An 18,057-nucleotide genomic window follows, 5' to 3' on the forward strand; every position below is an offset into this window, starting at 1 on the left:
CTCCCATTGCAGGGGGCACGGGTTCGATCCCTGGTCAGGGAATTAAGATCCTGCATGCCATGTGGTGCAGCCAAGACAAAAAAGAATCTTAACTTCCAGTCCTACATCTACTCTGCAAACCTGGATAAATCATTTCCTGTCTTTGAGACTCAGTTTTCCCTGTCTGTAAAAAGGGATGCTAATACTTCCCTTGAGTTGAACACCGATGAAAGCACTTTGTTAGATGGGGAAGGGGTGTCCAGGGGTGGGAAGCTGTGATACACCTCAAGACAGTGAATGTGGGTGTACCCTAGTCAGTCAGTCAGTCAGTTCAGTTGCTCAGTCGTATCCGACTCTTTGCGACCCCATGGACTGCAACACGCCAACTCCCGGAGCTTGCTCAAACTCATGTCTTATCGAGTCAGTGATGTACCTGGAGAGGTAATAACCATGGGCTGTGCAAAATGATAGCGTGCTAGAGTCAGGTCTGAGGCTCTGGGTGGCTACATCATCCCTGTTTCTCTGCCTGACTCCCTCCGTTCTTTGGTGCTCTCCCAGGAGATGAGCACGTGTCCTTCTACTCCACCATCCGGAACCAGAAGCCTGGAATTCTTTCTGAATTCTTCAGCATTGTCATTCCTTTCCCTCCTCCAGCCCTCATCCCTCCAATGACACAGTGGGTTGCAGGGCGCTCCCTGACAAATGGAGACAAAACCAATACTGCCAAGAGCTGATGGAGTTTGGAGCTTAAGTGTCTGCCTTGCTCTTTGGCTGGCAGCCAGGACTTGGGTTTGGAGCCTGTGGGAAGCAGAATAATGCCTTCCCCCCAAAGATGTCCATGTCCTAATCCCTGGAGCTGGTGAAAATGTGACTTTACATGGTTAAAAAGATTGTGTAGATGTGGTTAAATTAAGGACCTTGAGATGGGGAGATTATCTTGGATTATCCAGGTGGGCCTGATATAATCATAAAAGACCTTTAAGGATGGAAGAGAGAGGTGGGAGAGTCAGAAAAAGAGATGAGATGATGGAAGCTGGTGTCGGAGTGATGCAATTGCTGACCGGAAGGAGGTCTTGAGCAGGCATGGGATACAGGCAGCCTCTAAAAGCTGCTAAAGGTGAGGAAATGGATTCTCTGGATCTTCTAGAAAGAATATCGCCCTGCCAACACTCTTGAATTTAGACCAGGGAAACCCATTTCCGACTCGTGACCTCAGGAACTGTAAGATGATAAATTTATGTTGTTTAAAGTTACTAAATTTGTGATAATTTGTTACAGCAATGAGAGAACACTCATATAGAGCCTGCAGGCTAATGTGGAAGGTGGGGTTTTTTTGGTCAGACAGTTGCTATTAGCAAGTCATGCACCCTGGGGCTGAGAGAGGCTCTGGCAGGATCCCCCACTTCTCTGTGGCCCTGGGGCTCCAGGTGAGGTACCCCAAGAGCAGCCCTTGGGGAAGCCCCAGTGCTGTGGCCTTTTCCCCATCATTCTTTCTGCCTCCCGTCAATTTTTTTCTCTTTTAGTCACTCCACTGCCGTGACCGCCGTGTTTCGTGACCTTGAATAGACCCCGTCGAGGACCCAGATTTCTGGGAACGTAAAAGTGAGGATGGCCCAGGGGACCTTCTAGGGGCCTTCCTGGCGGCCTGACACTGTGAGTCAGCGTCTCCAGGATGCGATGGCCCTGCGGAAAGCTCTCTGATGATGCTCTTGACCCGCCCTCCATCCCCCATCAGGTTTCCTCCAGAGTCCTAACCAGAGTCTTTCCTGCTGCTACAAACAGTGCACTTACGCCCCAACATTGACCTTGGTTAAAAGACGAGGGGCGGGGAAACAATGCTTTATTGACTTGGCACCTATGAACGGGTGGCTACAGGCCCCCAGGGTTCTTTGCATCTGCAAAATGGAGGCTGTGTCATGGGGGCAGCAGAAATCAGTTGCTGGTTCCAGCTGCAGGGAGGGGCCACTGTCACTGCTTTGGCCCCTTCCAGTCCCCTTGTCCAGCCAAGCACCATCTGGCCCTCTTTAGCAGGCCAGGGCAACGACCCCAGTTCTTCTGCAGCCCTTGGCAGTCTAAGGTCAGAACTGTAGGCCTCTCCTGCCTTCCCTCTTCTTGAGGATTCCAAGATGAGTAGAGGCGAGAGGGAAGGAATATACCCCATTTACAGCTGAACCTTCTGGAGCACAGACCCCGAAGGCTGGGTCAGGGTTCCCATAATGGGACCCCTGCCAAAGAGGACAGTTAGGAGTTATTCACCTCCCACCACTTTCTGTTTGAGCTGAGCAGACAGTGGGAGCTTTCATTGAACTGGGCCCACCATAGGTGATGACAGTGAGGTCACATGCTAAGTTGATGGCTATGCTCCCCTAGGCAGGACCACACCATTTGGGCAGGCTCTCTCTCAGGCAAGGGGAGGGCAGGGCAGAGTGAACTGCTGCTGTCACAGGAGGAGGACTTTCTGGAGGAAGAGGGGCAGGCCGCAGTAGGCTCCCAGAAGAGGTGGTCTGCAGAGCAAGCTGGGTCACGCCGGCTGGCACAGGACACTGGCATCCTCGCTGTGGTCACAGTTGTGGGCATCCCAGCGGATGTGCGAGCACAGCAGCAGGGCACTCTCGTCCCCACGGCACTTGACATTGTCCAGGAGAATAGGGCCTCGGCCTGGGCCAAAGTGGGCCTCACCAGGGGCTGCCAGGGCCTGGCCACAGCCCAGCTGGCGACACAAGACGCCAGCTGCCCGCAGGTCCCAAGCATCATCACAGACAGTGCCCCACTGCTGCCCTAGGAAGAGCTCCACACGCCCCTCACATTGGTGGGCTCCGTTGGCCAGACGTAGGTGTCCTGTGAGGGGACAAGGCCTGGGGCTGGAAGGGGCCGGCCCAGGCCAGACCACACCACTCCCAAGCTACGCCAGGGGAGGGGTAGTTAAGGGGAGACAAGGGGTGGTGGTTTGGGACACCTCACTGCCCTGGGAGCCACTGGATGAGGGCAGACAAATGAGATAAAATAAGACGGGCATCAGGAGAGTGTGTACAAGCCCTTGTGGGGCGCTCTGTGCATGCTGTGAGCTCCATGTCTGCTCTCTCCTTAGTTGTCTGTTTACAATCCCAATACCTCAGCCCTACGGCTGTTGTCAAGTGAGACTGTGTCCCCGAAGGTCATCACCATTTCCCCTCCCCTCTGGACTCCTCAAATTAAAGCCTGAATTCTTTCACTGATCTCCTCAGGACAGGAACCCTGTGCCTTTATGGTCTCAACTCTAGAAATCTCTCAATTGCTCTAGCTTAAAACCCCCCTCTCTTTCCAGACATCGTATCTCTATTGATGAGGCCTGAGACTAATAGTAAAGGACAAGAGTTCTAGGACCTGGTGCAAATCTGCTGTGTAACCTGGGGCTGTGACTTCCCTCCAGATCTGGTCCCTCCTACTCTGATGTCTCCACCTCACTCTTAGGGACTGTGAACACTTACCGTCCCTGGGCCGAGGAGTGGGCACCCGGCTGGTCTCAGCACTCTCCTGCTGGACTAGCTCCTCTGGACCTGGCTCAGCAAGGACAGAGAAAGAGGTGGCTGTGATACTAGAGAACCAGTCCCTTGAGACCAGGTCACCTCTTGCCCTCCAAGGGAAGCCTGATCTAGGATCAGAAAAGGCTTCATAGGCCCCCACTCCTTGGAACAGAAACGGGGGTTGTGTTTCTCACTGGGCCCAAAGCAGAGCCCTCTGTGGCCAAAGCTACCTACCACCAGGGCACCAAACAAGGGCGAAAATATCAATTCCCACATCCGTCAGTAAAGAGACGCATTTTTAAATGTGTCGGACTCTGCAACTATCCCTTTTCCAGTGACTTCCCAAGGGACAAACGTATGCGCCCCGAAAGCTGATCAACTCTCATTGGTAACTAGAGCCTTTCGGATCCTTGACGCAGCACAGCAAAAGCTCCCCGACCACGCCCTGGACTGACTCTCCCACACTGTGCTCCGGGACTTTGGACTCAGCTCGGGCCCCGCCCCGCACTGCCGCAGAGGGCGCTCCCTTCCCGGCCCCGCCCATGCCGCGCAGCCGCAGAGCGACTGGGCTCCACCCGATGGTGGGCTCCACCCGATGGTGGGCTCCACCTCTTACTGCGGAGCGTGAGCACTCTCCCGCCGCGCTCACGCTGCAGTGCCGCGGTGAGCGCTCACGCGCGGCCCCGCCCATTTCCCAACGAACCCCGCCCTGCCTTCGCCGCAGAGCGTGCCTCCTTGAGGCCCCGCCTATTCCTCAGAGCCTGTTCGTCCCGCCGGCACCGCGGTACGCGCCAGCGCGCGGCCCCGCCTACTTCACAGCAGGCACCGCCCATGCCTAAGTAAGCGCCTGCGCGCGGCCCCGCCTACTTCTCGGCGCTCCGCCTTGCCTGTGCCGCAGTGCGCGTGTGGTCCTGCTGTGGTCTCACCTGAGCAGAGCGCGCCCGCATCCTCATGGTGGCCGCAGTTGTGCTGGCCCCAGCCCAGGTGGAAGCAGTCGCTGAGGCGGGCCTCCGTGCCGGCGCAACCCACGTTGTCCAGCAGCACGGGGCCGCGGCCGTAGCCGAAGTGGCCGAGGCCCGTGGCGCCCAGCGCCGGCCCGCAGCCCGCCTCGCGGCAGGCCACGCGCGCGTCCGCGAAGTCCCAGTCATCGTCGCACACGGTCCCCCAGCCCCCGGCGTACAGCACCTCCACGCGACCGCGGCACGGGCCTGGGCCACCCACCAGCCGCAGCCGCCCGCCTGCAGGGCGCACAGGCCCGCGGCCAGAGGGGCTGGGCTGGGGCCACCGGCTCCCTGGCAGAGCCCCGGCCCCACCCTCTCCCACCCGCGATGGAACCCTTGCCCTGCCACTTACTTTTCCCTGCCGCCCAGGCGGCAGTGGTGAGCCGTGCGGGCTCCCTGGAAGGTAGGGCACCGACTCCTGTAGCTGCAGAAACAAGGCATCTAGAGCGTTTGAATGGGACGAAGGGGACTTCTGGCCTCCAGCAGGGCACAGGGCGCGCCTACGGAGATGTACGACCTCTACCACGCCTTCACCCTACTCAGCCTCAATTCTAGAGTTACCATGTTGTCTGCTGTGGTGGGGTCCTCAGGAAGCTTGAAGCGAATGAATCAAATCCTACTTCCAGATTTCAGTGCCAACGATAGTTCCAGCCCTCATTCCAAAAGTACTTCTATCCTTCATTCAACTTGTATCTCAATTTTCACAAGTCTCGATTTCCAACCTCAGCACCCCACTCCACCCAGCCCCTGCCAAATTTTATTTCAGAGCTTCGAAGAAGTGCCTCCTCCCACCCTGCTGAACTTTTCAGAGCTCTGGATTTCATCCTTGCTCCATCTGCTCATCTGTTCTCTCACCCACCTCTTTACCATCTGGTCAAAAACCCTGGCCTCCTAGCCCTGGCCCCCTCCCCATGGATCCAGACAGTCTTTCCAATTCCCAGTCCTACCCACCTCACCCCTATCATTCCGGCCTGGAGGGCAGGGCTCCTTACCCTCTGGCTCTGTGTGCCAGGCCCAGTCCACTCTTGTGGCCGACGGTGGCAGTGCTGTGAGAGTCGGGTGGCCCAGGACTAGAGTAGGAGAGAAGGGAGTGGGGTCAGAGGCCAAGGTTCTGGTTCCTGGAGAGGATGAGAGGGTTTCCCTGGAGAAAAACAGATTTTACTTCCAAAGCTGGAGGCTCAGCCTCAGCTGGGGTCCAAGGAAGTCTGCCCCGCTTTGCCAATTCTGGTCATTTATTTGTGCTACCTAGGTGTACACTCTACAGTTTATACAACACATTCACAGGCATGTTTTCATTTCTTTCCAGGGTTCTCAGAAGCCCAGTGTGTGTCCAAGTTGGGGAGATAAAGAAGGCCTTGCCCACCAGGGAGGGCCATGTACAGTCCTAAGGGGCTTGCAGAACAAAACTCACTATCCCCATCTTACAGATAAATAAGATTAGAAGGGGCAAGGGCATGCTCAAGATTAGGCAGCAAGGTTAGCTGAGGCTTTGCCAGGGCTCACTCTGCCTCATTGGGCCTCAGCTTTCCCATCTGTAAATCGGGATTGATGGCTCCTGGTTTGCCGTGAGGCATGGGCAAGCACTTTATATCTGGCAGAGTGGAGTCCATCTGTAAAGTGCCATTAACAGCCCTATTATTTCTATTTGTTCAGAAAACCTTTCACTGCGGAAGAAAGACCAGATGAGGGGAAATACTATCATAAGAGAATCAGGATTGAAGAGATAGGGAATTCTGGGGACATTGGGGTCGCAAAGAGTTGGACACGACTGAGCGACTGAACTGAACTGAACTGAACCTGAGTTTCAGTGAAAGAATTCTAGAGTATCTCTAGAGCTATCTTAAAGTACTATTACTTTACTCTGAAGTATTTCACAAAGAGTGATTAGTAATCAACAAGTGTAATCAACAAGAACCTACTGTATAGCACTCAACATACTGTAATAATAACATATATGGGGAAAGAATCAAGAAAATCCATGTATATACATGCATATACGTATAAGTATAGTCTAAGGGTTCAAAGAGTCAGACATGACTGAGCACGCACACACATGTATAACTAAATCAGCGTGCTCTACACTGAAAAGAATTACAACATTGTGGATAGACTATATTCCAATATAAAATAAAAATTAAACTTAAAAAGAAAATACCAACAATTAAAAAAAAAAGAGTACTTAGAGCCAGAAACTCAGCAGTGGCCACAGGACTGGAAAAGGTCAGTTTTCATTCCAATCCCAAAGAAAGGCAATGCCAAAGAATGCTCAAACTACCGCACAATTGCCCTCATCTCACATGCTAGTAAAGTATTGCTCAAAATTCTCCAAGTCAGGCTTTAACAGTACGTGAATCGTGAACTTCCAGATGTTCAAGGTAGTTTTAGAAAAGGCAGAGGAACCAGAGATCAAATTGCCAGCATCCATTGGATTATTGAAAAAGCAAGAGAGTCCTATAAAAACATCTATTTCTGCTTTACTGACTATGCCAAAGCCTTTGACTGTGTGGATCACAATAAACTGGAAAATTCTGAAAGAGATGGGAATACCAGACCACCTGACCTGCCTCTTGAGAAATCTGTATGCATGTCAGGAAGCAACAGTTAGAAATGGACGTGGAACAACAGACTGGTTCCAAATAGAAAAAGGAGGACGTCAAGGCTGTATATTGTCACTGTGCTTATTTAACTTATATGCAGAGTACATCATGAGAAACACTGGGCTGGATGAAGTACAATCTGGAATCAAGATTGCCAGGAGAAATATCAATAACTTCAGATATGCAGATGACACCACACTTATGGCAGAAAGTGAAAGAGAACTAAAGACCCTCTTGATGAAAGTGAAAGAGGAGAGTGAAAAAGTTGGCTTAAAATTCAACATTCAGAAAACTAAGATCATGGCATCTGGTCCCATCACTTCATGGCAAATAGATGGGGAAACAGTGGAAACAGTGAGTGACTTTATTTTCTTGGGCTCCCAAATCACTGCAGATGGTGACTGCAGCCATGAAATTAAAAGACGCTTGCTCCTTGGAAGAAAAGTTATGACCAACCTAGACAGCATATTGGAGAAGGTAATGGCACCCCACTCTAGTACTCTTGCCTGGAAAATCTCATGGACGGAGGAGCCTGATAGGCTGCAGTGCATGAGGTCGCTAAGAGTCAGACACGACTGAGCGACTTCACTTTCCCTTTTCACTTTCATGCATTGGAGAAGGAAATGGCAACCCACTCCAGTGTTTGTGCATGGAAAATCCTAGGGACAGGGGAGCCTGGTGGGCTGCCGTCTGTGGGGCCGCACAGAGTCGGACACTACTGAAGCGACTTAAGTAGCGGCAGCAGCAGACAGCATATTAAAAAGCGGAGACATTACTTTGCCAACAAAGGTCCATCTAGTCAAAGCTATGGTTTTTCCAGTAGTCATGTATGGATGTGAGAGTTGGACTGTAAAGAAAGCTGAGTGTTGAAGAATTGATGCTTATGAACTGTGGTATTGGAGACGACTTGAGAGTCCCTTGGACAGCAAGGAGATCAAACTAATCAATCCTAAAGGAAATCAACTCAGAATATTGATTGGAAGGACTGATGCTGAAGCTCTAATACTTTGGCCACCTGATGCAAAGAGCCGACTCGTTTGAAAAGGCCCTGCTCCTGGGAAAACTTGAAGGCGGGAGAAGGGGATGACAGGATGAGATGGCTGTATGGCATCACCAACTCGATGGACATGAGTTTGAGTAAACTCTGGGAGTTGGTGAAGGACAGGGAAGCCTGGTGTGCTGCAGTCCATGGGGTCGCAAAGAGTCGGACACGACTGAGTGACTGAACTGAACTGAGTGCCATAAAACTCTGGAGACATATTTGGAGTACTGTTAGACAACTCTGGAGCATTGGTGGGGTGAAGTCACTCAGTTGTGTTCCACTCTTTGCGACCCCATGGACTGTAGCCCACCAGGCTCCTCCATCCATGGAGTTTTCTAGGCAAGAGTACTGGAGTGGGTTGCCATTTCCTTCCCCAGGGGATCTTCCCAACCCGGGGATCGAGCCCGGGTCTCCCGCATGGCGGGCAGACGCTTTACCGTCTGAGCCACCAGGGAATCTCAATTGGTGGGGGTAATACTGCAGTATTACATAGTCGTGGAGTCTACTAGAATTTTATGAGGCACTTCTAGAGCCGTACTGAGAAATAAAAACTAATTTGAGGGCCTTTTTGGAAGAGCTCATGGAGACATCAAGCCACTCCACATCCCGCTCCCCTCCAAGGCTCCTCTTCCGCTCTCCTGCTTCAGAATACAGCCTCGCGCCGCCCCTTCCCCGCCGTTCCCCGCCCCGCCCCGCCCCTCCACCGGCCCCGCCCCCCACCGGCCCCGCCCCCAACCCCGCACCTGCGCAGAGCGCGCCGGCGTCCTCGTGGTGGCCGCAGTTGTGCACGCCCCAGCCCAGACTCAGGCAGGCTGCTAGACGGGGCTCGCCGCCTTCACAGTGCACGTTGTCCAGCAGGATGTGCCCCGTGCCGTAGCCGAAGAAGGCGTTGGTAGTGGCTGCCAGGGCCGCCCCGCAGCCCAGCTGGCGGCAAACCACGGCCGCGTCTGGCAGCCCCCAGTCGTCGTCACACACGGTGCCCCACAGGCCACCGTGCAGGATCTCCACTCGGCCCTGGCACGGGCCTGCGCCTCCCACCAGGCGCACGCTGCCCTCACCTGATAATTAGGGCGGGAACCAGGAGCATCTCCCGCAGGGCTTTGCTGCCCATCCCAATCCAGTGGTCTTCCTATTGCCCCAGGCCCTCTGCATACCCACAATACATGGTGTCCCAGGACCTAACACCCAGGAAGACCTGCTCACCCACTTACCCCCAAAGCACTGCCTCCTCTAGATTAGGGGCACTTTGGGGATCTGAGGATAGAATCCTATGACTCTGTCACTTTCTGCCTGCCCTTGTCCACGCTCTCCTAAAGCGTATAGAATGTGCTGATTCCTTACTTCACAAACAACTCTGCCTCCAGGAAGCCCTCCCTAATCTCTGATGAATGGGATCCTCTTCCTCCTCTGGACTGCCTTGCCTTTTTATCTGTCCTTTAAGAGAATTTTTCATTTTTCATTTTCTTGCTCTAAGATCATTATCAGCATTTCTATATATAGTATACCTGACTCTCCCATTGGATTAGGCTTCAGCCCCCACCTCTTTTGGAGAAGGAAATGATAATCCACTCCAGTATTCTTGCCTAGAGAATTCCATGAACAGAGGAGGCTCGAAGGCTACAGTCCGTGGGGCCACAAAGAGTTTGACACGACTGAATGACTAACACTAGCCCACCTCTTTTATTTTCTCCAACCTCGTGCTATTTTTATCATCTCACTAGAATGAATCCTCTTTCCCTATCCAGATAGTGAGCAGCCTGTGGGGTGGAGGTGCAGGGGGCAGAGCAGGGGTGAAGGAGTGACCAAACTCACCCATCAGTAATCCCTCTCTTCCCACTGCCTAGGGTAGAATATGGGAGATTCCTCCTGGATCCCTCTCCTAAGACCCAGGTGGTCCTCCACATTGCTTTTACTTACCTTTTCCATTCTGGGGCATTGTAGGGGGTGCCCTGCTGGTTAACACTCTCCTTGTTGGGGTCTGCGTGGGCAAGAATTCTGGAAAAGAAGCAGGGTGGAAGAGAGGAAGATGTGGATATTTCTGTTCTCCATCCTCACACACACAGATATGTGAGGGGCAGTGTATGGACCCCTAAGTTTCCTGATCTCTGGGCTTCTGACCACACAAAGGGTCAAAGTTGGGGACTCTGGGTAAGAGAGGAGAAAGGGCCGCCTGAGTCCTGAAAGCAGTAGCTTTAGAAGAATTTACTTTAGAGGATTTCTTTCAGTTCTTGGTTTCCTTAGTTTTTAAAGCAGCATCACATCACCTGAGAATTTGTTAGAAATGCAACATGCAAATTCTCAGGCTCCATCCCAAATCTGCAGAATCAGAAATTCTGGGATGGGGCTAACATCAGTGTGTGTGTGTGTGTGTGTGTGTGTGTGTGTTTCCTGTGTCCTGCGACATGCAGGGATCTTAGTTCCCTGACCAGGGGTTGAGCCTGTGCCTCCTGCAATTGGAGCACAGAGTCTTAACCATTGGACCACCAGGGAAGTCCCACCATCTGGGTTTTATAATGAGCCTTCCAGCTGATTTTCTTAAAAAATAGAACTACTGCTTTCGAGGTCAAAGCCTCCCAGAGATTTGTGGCAGGTCTATGGCAAGTGGGCCTTAAACCACCAGACTCCAACTGTCTGGATATAAAATTGGGAAGGGGGCTCTCTGCTGGGACGATTGAAGCCCTCTGTGGAAGCAGTATTGCTGGTTTTCAGCAGAGGTCATACCATAAGCCAGAGCATGGCAGGGTCCAGGCTCCTGCCTGCTAGGCTGGGGGTCTTCCCCAGGACTATGTACACACTGCAGCTGCTGGCTTGGTCTTCACTGGAACATTCTTACCTCTGGGAAGTCCCTTCACGTGTCTAGCCCACAGCCCTGCTGCCCGGCAGTCTGTCTGCCCTTCTGGGTCACAGGCTGTCCTGCTCACCGTCACACAGGACCGCCACGTCCTCATAGTGGAAGCAGTTGTGCACGCCCCAGCCTCGACTGCCGCACTCACTCAGGGCGGCTTCCTGCCCACGGCACTCCACGTTGTCCAGCAGGATGGGGCCTCTGCCCTGGCCGAAGGCGAGGGGCCGGGGCACAGGCAGCGCCAGGCCGCAGCCTAGCTGACGACACACCACATTGGCGTCCACCACGTCCCAGTCATCGTCGCAGACGCTGCCCCAGGAGCCCCCGTGTAGGACCTCCAGGCGGCCCCGGCAGCGGCTCGGGCCCCCCACCAGCCTGAGTTCTGTGGAGAGAGTTGATCTGGCACGGGGTGGTGGTGGGGGTCACTGGGCCCTACCTAGAGGATGCCCACCTTGCCACGAAGCTGTGGGGACCTTGGGATCAGTCCCTCCTGGGTCTTATTTTGCCTTTTCTGTAAAATGGGGACACTGGAGCTGTCTCTTTGCATCTTGAGTAACAGAGGTCTTCTGAGCACCTGAGTGCTTTGGGAGTGAGAGTTGGGGGGAAGGGTGGGGGGAGAGGCAGGGGCACCTACCTGGAAAGGGCAGTGAGGTGGGCTGTAGGGCACCAGCTGGAACAGAGTGAGGAAGAGCATTGGCCCCTCAGCTCCCTCCCTTGGCCCCAGGAACACAGCCTCCCCTCCAATCCTCCCCTCCAGTCCTCACCATCACCCCCTTCCTCGTCACTACCCCTGCTTTGCCAAAGCCCCTGACTGCCCCAGTTGACCTCCTAGCTTCATCTCTCGCCCACTGGTCCATGGGCTGCCCCAGACAGATCTGCCTGAGACCCAGACAGGCTGATCCCATTCCACTGCTGAATTCCTCAAAGCTTCCCCTTTTCCTGCAGAAGTCCTGGACTCTAAACTTTCTCTGCAAAGACTTCTAGAATCTTCTGAGCAGCCTCACCGTCCTTCTTAATCTTGCATCAGTCTGGTCCCCAGGTCTGTAATCTTGCCGTCTCCTCTGCTCACCCTGCTCATTACAGCCCTGCAGATGGAGCCCCCTCCTACGGGAAGCCTTCCTGGAGCTCTCAGCTAAAAGGGCTTTCTTTTTCCACTGAATCTCTGGGTGTCATATACATACCCCTTTCCAGGCCTTCTGCCCAGTGATGTGGCCAGGTCTATGTCATCTTGGTTTTCCCCAGAGCTCCCTGCCCAGAATCTGTTACTCCCCAGATGTTTAGTAGCTTTGCCTTAAGGGTGTAAATTAACTTTGGGTTTCATTCTGATTTCCCACTAAAGAGTGTACCTATGTAAGTCTTTTGGTTTCCTTTGGGTTTCTTTTTTTTTTTTGGTTCTGGTTTTTTGGTCATGCTTTGTGGCATGTGGGGTCTTATTTCCTTGACCAGGGATAGAACCCACACCACCTGCATTGGAGGCACAGAGTCTTAACCACCGGGGAAGTCCCTATCAGTCCTGCTTCAGCTCTCACATATGTATACGTCAGCACTGTGCTCATTGCTTTATGTGGCCTGGCTCACTTAATCATTAGGACAACTTATGAGGCAGCTTAGATTTTGCAGAAGGGAAGACTTCAGGTTTAGTGAGGTCAGGCCACTTGCTTAAGGCCAATAGCAAAATAAAGTGTGGAGCAGGGATTCTAACCCAGATAGCCACATTCCTCTTCACCAAACAATTCTGAGCACATGGCCTAAGAAGGAAACTAGCCTGGCATGAGAAGTTAATACCCCATAGTAGCCCTTCATTTGTGCACAGGCTTGTCAGACACAGCCACATACCTTACCTTACAACCTCTGAGGCATATACTAGTGTACCCATTTTACAGATGAAGAAACTGAGTTTCTTTTTTTCTTCTTTAAGTCAGTTTTCTTTTTCTTCTTTAAGTTAGGTTAGTCCCGAGGTTGTTTGATTCCATCTGTTCTATCATCTGGTTTTCCAACAGCCGTTGGTGAGCCTATTATGCCCTTCCCCTCCTTCCCTATTTCTAGTATCCTCACTGCCTAGACTCTGTGCATCGAGCTCTCGCCTTTAACACTGAGCCTTCCACTCTCCAAACTCAGACTTTAGCTTTCATCAACCTGGGGCAAATGTCAGAGCTGGAAAGAATGTTGGAAAACACCTCGTTTACAGGCCATGTCCCACCATAATTTTACAACTGGGAAAGCTGAGAGTCAGAAAAGGGAAGGGGAAGGGTCAGGGGAGTTGGGGGGCACTCACCCAGTGGCAATAGGAGGAGGAAGGACAGGGCTGGGGGGAGAGGGGAAGGGGCAGCGCTCCTGTCTCCTGAACCCCATCCCCTGCTCCTCTCATCAGGCTGGGGACCAGTGGCCATCTCTGCTTCCTTGTGTGTCCAGCCAATGGGTGGTCCTTCCAATGGTCCCATCAAGATGCGGTGAGAAGTCACAGCTGGAACATCTGGAATTAAAGGTTCCAGGTCTCTTCTTCCAGCTGGAAGGGCTCAGGGAGAGAGCTTTGTGTGTGTGTGGTGGGGGAGTTTGGGGGGAGATAGATGGACATTTACTGTTGCGTTAATTTTTTCCTTTTGCAGTGCATTCTGTTTATGACAAAGGATCCTGGCTTTCCATTGATCTGGAACAATATCAGGTTTCCCTTGAAAGTTCATTAAACTTTAAAATAATTATTTATTTATTTTTTGCTGCATCGTGGCTTTTGAGATCTTAGTTCTCCAACCAGGGATTGAACCTGGGTCCCAGCAGTGAAAGCACCAAGTCCTAACTGCTGGACTGCCAGGGAATTCCCTACAGTTAATTTAAATCAGAAAAAAAAAAAAAAAAAAAGAGTCAATGTAAAGAAAAAAACATCAAGGAGACATGGTTCCCATGAGTCACAAATATGCAAAAATGGCGTAGGACTGGAAGTTTAAATGCCATTTGGGATGCTCTGCCCTTTCGAGGTAGGAAGCCCTGGGAGATTATTTTGTTTAATTTTGGATTGAAGTTTACAAGCCAAGAAGAGCATAAATCCTAAGTGTAGAGCTCAGTGAACATTCACACCATGTCACCAGCATCCCAGTGTGTGGATAATGATTGGATGGTTGTGGCGGGGGCGGTGAGGAGTGGCTGGTTTAGAAGATGGTTCTGTTTGAGGGACTTTCCTGGTGGTGGCTAAGACTCCATTCTCCTGATGCTGGGGGCCTGAGTTCGATCCCTGGTCAAGGAACTAGTTAGATCCCACATGCTGCAACTAAGACCCAGTGCAAATAAATTTTTTTTTTTTTTAAGAGAAGATGATTCTGTTTGGGATATACTGAGACTGCGGTGTCCAGGGACGTGGATGCCCCTCTCAGCAGGAACACTGCCCCCCGCCCCATCTTTCCTTGGCTCTGCCTCCATCCTGGCGGACAAACAGGCTAGTTGGGAAGAGGATGAAAATCTATCTGGATGTGGACACAGGGTTTTCAATACTCCATTCATGGGGCCCAGTACAGCCCCCAGTGGAATAATCAGCTTTTGTCCTTCTGGGGACAGATGGGAGATGGGAGTCGAGAACTGTGAGGAGGGGAAAACTGTGGTCCAGGCTTTGCTGAGGGGAATCCACAGTGACCTGGGCCTGCTCCTGCCTCCCAGGCCTGGGGGCCACCCGCCTCTCAGGCTGCTGAGACACTAGCCCCCAGGTCAAGGAAGCCCCCGCTCTGTAAGTATGGGGACAGACAGCTCTCAGGGAAGCTGGCGGGGAATCCTGAAGTCCTCCTGCTCTACCCCCCGTCACCCCAGCCCCCGGCATGAGAGAGGGGGACCCCTGATCTGGACCATCACTGACCTCAAGTCCCAGATGACCCAAGAGCTCTCAGTGGGCCTCATGGAGGCTGCCTCATCTCCAGCTCTGAGCTTGGTCCTGCCTTACCCTCTGGAGACCTTGGTCAAATGAGGCTTCACCATTGCCAGCCCCCCAGATCATGGCTCCCTCCCTACGCTGTAGTGGTGCTCCTGTTGCCTGAATTGTCTCTTTACGGTGCAGGCAGGCCGCATCCACAGTGGTTCCAAGCATTGGTTCCACAATCTACCAGCTGTGTGACCTCATCTCACTGAGCCTCACTGTTCTCACCTGTAAAATGGGGCTAGAAATACACTTAACCTCTTCCAGTTTTTGCTAGGATACATGAGCTAAAGTTGATACAAAGCTTAGCCCAGTGCCTGACCCGCTGTAAGTGTGGTCGCTGTTATTACAATTACTGTTTCCCCATCCAGACTGGGGACTGTTGAGGGCAGGGATCAGGGCTTATCTAGTGGCAGCACCTGGCATAGGATGGGTACTAAGGAAACGTTGAACAACTGAATGAAAGTTAGGGCTGCAGAATCACAGCACCAAAGCGATCAGAAAGGGCCTGGGAGATCATTACAGACAACTTCATCTCTGACCAATGGAAAACCTGTTACACACACTCATACTCACACGTGCCAGCAAAAGTGAAGAAATTCATACCTGTGGGAAGGTTCTAGGCGCTCTCTGTTCCTTCTTTTATAGTCAATCCGAGGTCAAGTCCCTTTTTCCTGCCTCCAGAAGTTTAGGACGGGGAAGGATCTCCCAGATGCAAAGCAACACAGACCTTTCTTCTTTTCTTTCCAAAGCTGGGAGGTGAGCAGAGGCGAAGTCCCCCGTCCATGGAGCTGGCTGGTGGCCCCAGCCTGACCCCACTCGACCTTGGGGGCAGAGGGAGGCAAAGAGAGAGCGGAGGTGGCCTGCAGGGTCTGGAGCAGCCCCCAGAAGGGGGACCGGGCGGAGGAGGAGCTCTGGGGTGGAGGGGGGCAGACGTGGACTCTCAGGGCAGGGTGGCCCCTCCTCCCCACTCCCCAACCCCAGGGTTCAGGTTTCTGAAAGGCCTGGCTAGGTCTCCACCCCTTTGTAGAGATGCCAAAAGCATGCCTGTCTCCTGTTCCTGGGACTGCCCTTGACCACGTCCCACCAGGGGAGTTTGGAAACATCAATCGATCGTAGGAGCCTGAGTGGGCTCCCCACGCAGGCAGAACCTCTGATTTTGCTGCCAGGCTTTTTGCCTTGTTATGGTTCTTTTGAGTCTGGTACCTTTGGGACTTTGTGTTAGTCACTCAGTTGTGTCCAACTCTTTGCGACCCCGTGGACTGTAGCCCACCAGGTCCCTCTGTCCATGGAATTCTCCAGTCCAGAGTACTGGAGTGGGTAGCCATTCACTTCTCCAGGGGATCGTCCCAGCCCAGGGATTGAACCTGTGTCTCCTGCATTGCAGGCAGATTCTTTACTGTCTGAACCACCAGAGAAGCCCTTTGGGGCTTTTTAAATTCCTGGGAGCAGATAGTGGCATGTGGCTTACTCTGTAGCTTATAGCTTCAGTCAAATGCTGTGCCAGAATTCTGCACCATCCTGGGGTGGGGTGGGACTACAAACTCTCAGAGCTGGATGGGGTCCTGAGAAGCCCAGGAGGATGGTTCCCAAACCTGGATGTGCCTTCACATCATCACCAGCCATACTTTAAATATATATACAGGGACTTCCCTGGTGGTCCAGTGGCTAAGACTCTCTGCTTCCAAGGCAGGGGGCCGGGTTGGATCCCTGAGGGAACTAGATCACACGAGCCACGCTTAAGAGTTCACATAGCCACAACTAAAGATCTGTGTGCTGCAACGAAGACCCAGGGTAGCTAAATAAATAGGTAATAAATATTTTTAAAAGTACGTATATATACGTATATACACACACACACACACACAGATTCTTGCCCTTACCACTTTTGCCCCAGAGATTCTGATCCAGCAGCTGAGGGAGGGGTCCCCCAAAAGTGTATTTTTGAAATTCCATCGAGGCTTAAACAGGTTGGGGGAGCAGGGTTCTAATCCAAGCTGTTTATTGTGCAGGTGGTAAAACAGATACCAAGAAAAGAAAACAGAAGCATGTGGCTCTGGAGCCTGACCTTGCTTCCCGCTTCTCAGGAGAAGAAATTTCTCTGGCGGGAGGTCTGCCATCACCCCGCTCCCAAACCTGCACCCCTCGCATGTCCACTCTCGGTCCTCCCATCCTCCTGCCTCCTTCCTCCTCCCTGGGCCTGAGGATATGTTCCCCCGAAGTCCAGACTCCATCTTCTGCTTTCCCAGGGACCCCTCTCTCTCTATCCGTGCGTCTTCTCTCGTCCGTGTTCGGCTGCTCTTTCCCAGCTAGACTCTTCGCATGGGACTTCTAACAAACTCTGCTCTCTGTCATTTAAAGCGAACAATAGAAAACCCTTTCCATCTATGTCGGTTGGGTCCTCAGGGTAGCAGTGGCCCGGCCTGGTATCCCCACCCTGCTTTGTCACTGGTGGGGGACGCCCAGGAAGAGTGTATCCCAGGCTCCAAGGTGCTACAGATGGAGGCTGTCGGCTGATTGCACTCCTTGGGGCTCATCATCTCCTCTCTTGCAGGGAGATCCGAGCAGAGCCTTGGCATGGCTGCCCCCAGCCTCCACGTCCCCTCCAGCTGCTGCCCCTCCCTCTGCTCCCCACCACAGCCAAATCTCCCCCCAAAGCCATCGGCTTACCCACCTTCATTTTTTTTTTTTTTAACCTCTCACTCAGTTGGCTTCAGTCTGCTTTTGGTCCTTAGCACACCAAGCGCCAAATCCTTCCTTAGGTTAACAATGAAGGCATGCTTCTCCCCTTAAGGGGCACGACCGTGTCCCTTCCGCTCTCTCAGGACTGAAACATCTTCTCATGGCTCTAGCCCTGCTAAGAATTCTATTACTGTGTAACGGGGCAGGGGGGCGGAGGAGTGCCAATTATCTTTTCTGCTCTAGTCCTTGTGTTACCTGATACCGCAGAAGTTTTTTTTTTGTTTTCATTTTAATTGAAGCATGGTTGATTTACAATGCTGTGTTAGTTTCGGGTGTATAGCAAGGTGACTCAGGTATATATGGGGTTTTTTTTTTTTTTGGCTGCACTGGGTTTTTATTGCTGCGAGAGCTTTTCTCTAGTTTGCAGAGAGCAGGGGCTACTCTCTAGTTGCGGTGTGTGGGCTCCTCATTGCGGCGGCTTCTCTTGATGCACAGGCTCCAGTCATTGCAGTT

General features: G+C 52.5%; 1 protein-coding gene across 1 annotated transcript; it reads right to left on the minus strand.

Annotated features, from left to right (window-relative positions):
• Window positions 1-1,802: 1,802 nt before the first annotated feature.
• On the minus strand, window positions 1,803-15,815 carry SSC4D (scavenger receptor cysteine rich family member with 4 domains). Its single transcript, XM_040261471.1, has 11 exons — window positions 15,469-15,815; window positions 13,243-13,440; window positions 11,602-11,637; window positions 11,044-11,349; window positions 10,040-10,117; window positions 8,866-9,180; window positions 5,476-5,553; window positions 4,836-4,907; window positions 4,409-4,720; window positions 3,447-3,515; window positions 1,803-2,817 (listed from the first exon to the last, which is right to left on the minus strand). The coding sequence occupies exons 2-11, from the start codon at window positions 13,406-13,408 to the stop codon at window positions 2,501-2,503; spliced, it is 1,749 nt and encodes a 582-aa protein (XP_040117405.1). The 5' UTR covers window positions 13,409-13,440; window positions 15,469-15,815; the 3' UTR covers window positions 1,803-2,500.
• Between the last annotated feature and the right edge of the window lie 2,242 nt (window positions 15,816-18,057).

The sequence above is a fragment of the Oryx dammah genome, unplaced genomic scaffold, assembly GCF_014754425.2.
Source record: "Oryx dammah isolate SB20612 unplaced genomic scaffold, SCBI_Odam_1.1 HiC_scaffold_2, whole genome shotgun sequence".
In the NCBI taxonomy this organism is placed as follows: domain Eukaryota; kingdom Metazoa; phylum Chordata; class Mammalia; order Artiodactyla; family Bovidae; genus Oryx; species Oryx dammah.

Excerpts from the sequence above, each read along its gene's own strand:
- SSC4D (XM_040261471.1), bottom strand. The coding sequence starts at position 13,408 with ATGGGACCATTGGAAGGACCACCCATTGGCTGGACACACAAGGAAGCA. Across the intron at positions 11,638-13,242 it reads CCTCCTCCTATTGCCACTGG|CTGGTGCCCTACAGCCCACC; the intron begins GTGAGTGCCCCC and ends ACTCTGTTCCAG. Across the intron at positions 10,118-11,043 it reads CGTGGCGGTCCTGTGTGACG|AATTCTTGCCCACGCAGACC; the intron begins GTGAGCAGGACA and ends CTTCTTTTCCAG.